Source organism: Leptonychotes weddellii, chromosome 14, assembly GCF_054177405.1.
Source record: "Leptonychotes weddellii isolate Sample4059 chromosome 14, ASM5417740v2, whole genome shotgun sequence".
In the NCBI taxonomy this organism is placed as follows: Eukaryota; Metazoa; Chordata; class Mammalia; order Carnivora; family Phocidae; genus Leptonychotes; species Leptonychotes weddellii.
Genome location: NC_138382.1, coordinates 35378593 through 35386472, shown reverse-complemented (window position 1 = coordinate 35386472; position 7880 = coordinate 35378593). Strand labels below are relative to the sequence as shown.

At 37.5% G+C, this 7880-nt stretch overlaps 1 protein-coding gene across 3 annotated transcripts in view; it reads right to left on the bottom strand.

The window, feature by feature from the left end:
• Window positions 1–7880, bottom strand: part of SH3GL2 (SH3 domain containing GRB2 like 2, endophilin A1) — a 201339-nt gene that overhangs the window by 49268 nt on the left and 144191 nt on the right. Inside the window, exon 2 of one of the 3 annotated variants that reach the window (XM_081804129.1) lies at window positions 6814–6984. The exons of the other annotated variants lie outside the window; for them this stretch is intronic. Coding sequence (XP_081660255.1) covers window positions 6814–6984 — 171 coding nt within the window. The remainder of the gene's footprint in view (window positions 1–6813; window positions 6985–7880) is intronic. 3 annotated transcript variants of the gene reach the window in all.

The window sequence follows — 7880 nt, the reverse complement described above, 5'->3', positions numbered from 1 at the left end:
TTAACATATAATGTATTATTTGTTTCAGAAGTACAGGTCTGTGATTCAATAGTCTTACACAATTCACAGCGCTCACCATAGCACATACCCTCCCCAATGTCTATCACCCAGCCACCCTATCCCTCCCACCCCCCACCACTCCAGCAACCCTTAGTTTGTTTCCTGAGATTAAGAATTCCTCATATCAGTGAGGTCATATGATTCTTTACTGTATTCCTCACAACAGGTACTTGGTTAAGATTTGTGGAATTGAACTACAATGTCCTTTTGTAAATATTAATGTTAGGTTGACAAAGAAAACATAAAGTGAGGCAAATAAGACCTCACTCTAGGATGGTCTTTGAAAAGGCACAACTTTCCAAAAAAGAAAAAAAAAATAAGATAATCAAGTCACGTTTTAAATTAAAAGTCTTAATTCTGAGTCTGCAGTAGCGTTGTCTCATGCTATTTTTCTCCATATACCAAATAAGAAAAATGTCAAAGGGAACCAGTAGCAAGAGACAGCTTAAATAAATGACCACCGTTCACAGCCCAGAGGATGCTGCACTGCTTTCCAACAATGACTCATCCTCCCCAACATTAATTGGCACCTCTGGGAAAAAGACACTCCCTCCTCTAATTCCAGCTCTGATTTTTCCCTGCATTGCATTTCATTTACTAAACACTGAAGACCCCACTACCCTGTTTCCGACTGCCTTTATAGAAGTCTCCTTGAAAATGACATCAGTGAAATTCAGTAGACTAGATATGAAATTCATTCATGCAAAGTGATTTACCTCCTACTTCTCTGTTTTTTGTTTAGCTCTGTCTCTTATTATACATCATACAAGGCTAGGTCTCCTTACCATCCACCAAATGTGCTGTATTTATTCCCTCTGTCTTATACTCGGGCCTATTTCCTTTTTCTATTTTTTAAATCCTACTGATTATCTAACATGATCACCCAGATCTCACCTTCTAGATCATCCCGACTGCCCCCCTTTGCTGGAAGTTATTAGATTTCATTTGCATTCTTACTGCATCATCTGTTGGATTACCTGGAATTAGCCACTTCATGAATAAAATTGCTGAGATATTTGCTCATCTGAATTTTAAGATGCTAAAGGCAGGAATCATATCTCATACTTCTTTGTTTAAAAATGTCTAAGGCTGCAGTACCTACTAACATAGTGCTTGAAAAGTAGACACTCAATTATCAGGTGAAAAAATGATCTCAATGAATTATTCTAAGGCCAAAAATCATACATAAATTAAAGGAAGACCTTTAACTATGAGTTAGCACTGGTTTTGTATCTCTTTCTCAGAGTTTAATCTTTCCCTAAAGTGTAGTATCTTTTGCTCTATCAGTAACAGGCAAAAAATTAGAAAATTCAACAATCTATGATGTATATTTTACTTATAGCCAAGGTTAAAGAAAATTCTCTCTTCATTATAACCGTTTGACATTTACCCACCAAATTACTTTTAGAACAATTATAATTAGTATTAATAATATATATTCTTCCCATTAATCCTGATTCTAAATATATATGTATTTTAGTTTACATGCATATCCACATATATGTGTATAAACACACACACAGGCAAACATATTTATATGTATGTGTATATATACATATATATATATAACCCCACACATGAGAGAAAGTAAATATAATGCTTTTCCCAAGTGTTTTTTAAAAAAATCAAAAATAATTCATGAAGTGCTGCATAATGTGTTTACTCATATTAAAATAGAATACTTTAACAATCCATACGTTAATCATACCTAGTTTGTTCACAGCAAAAAGAACTGTATTCATACACTATACTGCCCATCTGCACTATGAATCAATCCACAAAATTATTTATACGTAAAATGAAACCTCATTGACAAGTAAGTCATTGAAAGCCACATGAATTAAGATTTCAGAACAAATTGGATTTGGAGTCAAGAGACATGAATTTGGCCCTGACAATGACACCCAACAGCTGTGTGAAAGAGAAGATGCGTAACTTCTTAGTGCCTCAATTTCTTCACCTAAGAAATGAAAAACAACATCATCCAACACTGGATTTTTTAAATAATTAAATTGGAATGTACATATAAAGAGCACATTATAAACTAACAAAAGTCATTATTAAAATAAGGGTTTATTATGTCTTAACAAGTGGTCTTACTCACATGAAAGGCAAAATTTTAAGTTGGTTTCTTATATTTGGTCAAAAAAATACTAAGTAATTTAAATGCATTAAAGAACAACATTACTTAATGCACAAGTTCTTTAAAAAGAAGTTATGATAACTACCTCTATGGAACACAGTACTGTTTTCCCAGTACTTGCAGAAAGGCATTACCTATGATAATAAATAAAAGAAGCCCATATTCTAATTCTCCACGAAAGTTCTTTAATCATTATTTATTAATAAGGTACCAAAAATTAAATATTCTAATACTTGATGACATATCAAATACTTGATGACATATCAAATATTCAGAAGGAAATAGGACAGTCAAAATTACAGCAGTGCTTTCTTGGTATTTGTCTAAAAAAAGTAGATCTTGTTTTTCCAGATGGTGGTATTCCCATATTTGAAAGGCAGGGTGGATTCATTTCATGGAATATAAGTTTCACACCAGTTTTTCTCAGCTGTCATTAAATTGGAATGCTTAAATGCCATGATGTTTTGAAAGTGAATTTCAAAAATATATATATTTATTTTTTCCCAACCAGAAACTTCCGATTTTCTTAGAGAATGATTAAAGGCATTTTTATCTATTTAAATTGGGCTAATTCTACTTCTTACTCTCAAGTAGAATTTGTATATTAAAGAGTGGAAAGTGGAAAGTTTCTTTTTACCTGATATAAAAACTTGTGATTTCCCCTAACCCCTAAGAATTCAATAGGATAACAACTGATTTTAAGTATCTGGAGCTAAAAACTTTAAAATGAGCTTGGGTGGGCTAAGCACTTCACCCTTTTCCCAGCTTCCAATCTTCCCCTTTCTTCTGGTCAAATACTATATAGAAAATACAGTAACTGATTTACATCATGTTATAATTATTTCTGGTGTGATTCACTAAGATTAAAAGTAGTAACTTTATAAGCCCTATTTCCCCAAAGTGAGAATTTCCCATTGACTATGTAGCTAATTACTTATGTACCCAACTCAAAGGGGATTGGTAGGACCGATTACTGAAGTATCATGCAGAACTTCAGTCCCTCCCCAGAAAGACAGTTTATACTATCTCCTGTAGTTTCATTTGCAAATGATCCTATTTTTATCTTCTAGAAAAATTTTTTAAAGATTTTATTTATTTATTTGACAGAGAGAGACACAGCGAGAGAGGGAACACAAGCAGGGGGAGTGGGAGCCGAGCGGGGAGCCCGATGTGGGGCTTGATCCCAGGACCCTGGGATCACGACCTGAGCTGAAGGTGGACGCTTAACGACTGAGCCACCCAAGCGCCCCTCTTCTAGAAAACTTTTTTTAAAAGTATGAAAAATGTACAGAATAAAAGACAACCAGCATTTCTCTATTTTTCAACTTCCCAAATCAGCTAGCTCCTTATCAGATAAAGGATCATTTAGGAGAGGGGGGCTCATGAGAGGGAGAGAATACTTCCATAAAGTTTCCCATCTCTGACAATAGAAAAAAAATTATACATTTTCATAGTCCACTGCAATAAGTCACTGAAATTGAACAAGATATAAAAGGACAGTGTGTGCTAAAAATAGACTCTATACTTGGGGCCAGAATTATGTCATGTAGTATTTTTAAAATTCTATTTAAAGTTCAGCCATAAATTCTCTTGAAAGAAAAACAGAACTCACAAAGGGAAATAAAAGGTACCAATAATTCATTCGAGGTTTCAGTCCTGGTTAATGAATGACTTAGAACCTAATATCTGATGACTCAGTTGATAAGGCAAGATGGAGTAGCCCTAGGCTTTCACTTGTTAAGAGAAACTGCTGGAAAGCCATTTTCTGTTTTGTGAAATGAAACCGCAAACTCACTGAGCCTCTGTTTCCTCATTCACAAATGGGGTGGGCACAGGGTGTGCTCAGATAACCAGGAGAGTTCTAAGACCCCTTACAATTAAAAATTTGATGTCTTTTCCGTGATGGTTAATTTGAGGTGTCAATTTCACTAAACTATAGTACTGTTTTTCAGTCAAACACTAATCTAGGTATTGCTGTGAAGATAATCTATGGATGTGGTTAACATCCACAATCAGTTGACTTTAAGTAAAGGAGACTAACCTTGCTGATGTAGGTGAGCCTTACCCAATCAACTGAAAGGTCTTTAGAACAAAACTGAGGTTACCTTGAGAAAGAAGAAATTTTGCCTACATATCTCATTGGTTCTTTTTTCTCTGGAGAACACTAATAGACACAATTCCTACCTGCCACGGTGCTACTTATAGTAGACCAAAGGTAGATAATAAATCAGGAAAAGGAAGAAAAGAGAAAATACCATGCAAAGTGTTTGAAAAGAATATGCTATGGTATCCAACCCCCCCAAAAAAAATCAGGGTTATTTTGATGCAAATCTCCTTCTGATAAAAATAAAAATAAAAACAAATCATTTTTACATTAATTCATCAAATGGAATGAATGCAACAAACTCAGTTTGAATGCCTACTATGTACCAGGGATTTTGCTGGCCCTGGAGTTTTCCTATGCAAATAAGACATGGCACGTGCTCTCTGGAAACTTACAGTCTGGTGGGATATATGGATATATATAAACAAACCATTTCAATATAATGGGGTAAGTACATTTTTTTTTTAAAAAGTAGAATACCGGGGCACCTGGGTGGCTCAGTCAGTTGAGCATTTGACTCTTGGTTTCGGCTCAGGTTGTAATTTCATGGGTGGTGGAATCAAGCCCTGTGTTGGGCTCTGTGCTCAGCGGGGAGTCTGCTTGAGATTCCCTCTGCCCCACCGCCCCCCGCTTGCGGTCTCTCTCTCTCCGAAATAAATAAATCTTAAAAAAAAAAAAGTAGACTATAATCAGAGTCTAGGATAGACAATTTGGCCTTAGCTGGATATGAAGACAAGACTGGGGAAATCTTCTGACAGCTGATCCTGGAGCTAATTCTCAAACGGGTGTAAGTGGGACAGAAGAGTAGACATGGAAAACAGAAGAGGCTTTCTCCTGTAGAAGTTACCATGTGACAAAAAGCAAACAAGCAAAAACACAGTATTTGCAGGAAAGTACAAATATTTCAGTGCCGCGAGATATCAGAATATAAAGCAGGGAATGACAAGAACTGAAGCTGTAGGATGAAGGAGAGATCCAATGGTGGTGGGCCTTCTGGGCCACACCAAAGACCTTAGTTTTGTTCTGAGTGTTGGTGAATTTATGTAGCTGTGCAAGCATCACTACAATGCGGTTTTAAATAGTTCTATCACCCCATGTGCACATTTTCAGTCAATGCTCACTGCCACCCTTAGGTGGCAGTAACCACTGATCTGTTTTTCATCTCCATAACTTTACCTTTTTTAGAAATGTCATATAAATGGAATCATACAACAGGTAATTTTAAATACCTGGCTTCTTTCACTTAGCACAGGCATTTGAGATTCAATGTTGTTACCTGTATCGGTAGTTCAGTTCCTTTTTATAGCTGAGTAGTACTCCACTGCATGGTTATACCACAGTTTGTTTATCCATTCTCCTACTGATGAACATTGAGTTGCTTCAGTTTGGGGTTATTATGAATAGTGCTATTAATATTTGCATACATGTCTGTGTGGATATATTTTCTCATTTCTTTTGAGTAGAAACCTAGGAGGGGAACCACTGGGTCTAGTGGTAAACGTACATTTAACTTTTTAATAAACAGCCAATATATATTCCAAAGTGACTTACTATAAGACCTCAGCTCACCGTTGATGGAAAGCCATTAGCAGCTTTTAAGCTGAGCAATGACATAGCTAAATTAATTTTTAAATCATTAGATTACAAAGTGAAGACTGACTTGGGAAAAAAAGGAGATTGGAGACAAAGACACCAGTCAGAATTCTACTACAATCCTACAATCTTCCAGGTGGAAGATGATGGCTTGAACCAAGAACTCTGGGAGTAAGGATGGACTCAGTAAATATTTATGGCATAAAGTAATCAAGACTTTGTGACTAATTTGTATAAGAGAGAAGCAGAGAACTCTAGGATGACTCTTAGGTCTCAGACTTTGGCAAATGGATGGATCAACACAAATGAACAGAACTCAGGTATAGATTCACTGGGTTTGAACCAAATAAAATATGTCCAGCAGGCAATTCGATATATGAGTCTGAGTCTGTAGGGAGAGGTCAGGACAAGAGAGAGATACGTGGAGTCAGCACTTTATATTTGATTTGTAAAAGTAGCAGATGAGCAGATGAGATTGCTCAGGTAGAACATGCACCAGCAAGCAGTTATAGGTCAAGAAGGGAACCCTGAGCATCACCAATAATTAAGGGCTAGCAGGGGGAGAAACCAACAAAAAAGACCATGAAAAAAAAAAAGAAGTCAGAAACTAAAGGGAGAATCTGGAAAGAGAAGGATCAAAGAAACTAAGGAATTAGTTTCTCAAATGAGTATAAGCAACCCCGGAGGATGGAAGCAGAGGACAGTGGGGTGGTGGTTAGAACAATCATGCCAAGATCCACTGGAATTCAAGAGTCTGATAGCTCTATGACCATGCAAACTGCTATTTATGTGATATAGGTTAGCACAATGGGCTCAAAGGCAAAATACATGTGATCGAAAGGATACGAGGAATCAGACAACAGGAACACATCCTCCTAATTTCTTCCATCTCACTTGATGCCTATAAAATTACCATTTGGAAGCAGGGGAAATGCCCGTGCAAAGTAGAGTGCCTGACAGTTGTTGAGACCCAGCTGTGCTGCAGAGCAAGCAGCTCCGAACGTGCTCCATTTTCATCACTATGCTTGGACACATCCCAAGTAGGTACTTCACATCCTCCACACGCCACAGGTAGGTACTTCAGCTTTGAAGAAAGAAATCATCAGGGACAAGCTGCAAGCCAAGGGGGATCTGAAAACCTGGGAGAGATTTCCTACAAGTATTTCACACATCAATATAATCAGCTCTCCATATAGCATTTTATGTCACCAAATGTGGCAGCCAAGCTCTATTCTGAGGTAAATGCTCTTCCCTTTCTAAGCCAAAGGAAGTTAGCACCATGCTCATGACAGCAATAACAAATCATAAGCTTAACCTTAAATAACAATAAGGAAAAGTTATGAAGAGACTTCAGAGATGGTCATGGAAGTGATTCAACGAAGAGATACCAGACTCATGATCTTATACAGAAAATCACTGACCTGCTGACAAAGGAATTAAACTGGGAACAAAGAATAACCACATAAGACAGAAAGATGGATCCCTATCCGAGATATCAAGTTTGATAATTCACATATGCAGAAATTCCATCATCCAAACCAAAAACCTTAAAAAGCACCTTAGTGACAGGACAGATATATAGATATAGATTTCATTTATGATCCCCGGCAGAACTTCCTAAATGCTAATCAGCCCATCACCATCTAGGAAGGCTATGCACTGACAGATGCACCAATAGGCTTCTACCCCTGACTTCAAGGTCTGCTGCCTGCACTGCAGCCAACTCTCTGGAGATTCACACCGCGCAGGCTCATGCTGAAGTCAGAAGAGAAGTGGCGGACGGGCGCCTGGGTGGCTCAGTTGGTTAAGCGACTGCCTTCGGCTCAGGTCATGGTCCCGGAGTCCTGGGATCGAGTCCCACATCGGGCTCCCGGCTCGGCGGGGAGCCTGCTTCTCCCTCTGACCCTCTCCCCTCTCATGCTGTTTCTCTCTCTCTCTCTCTCAAATAAATAAATAAATAAAATCTTAAAAAAAAAAAAA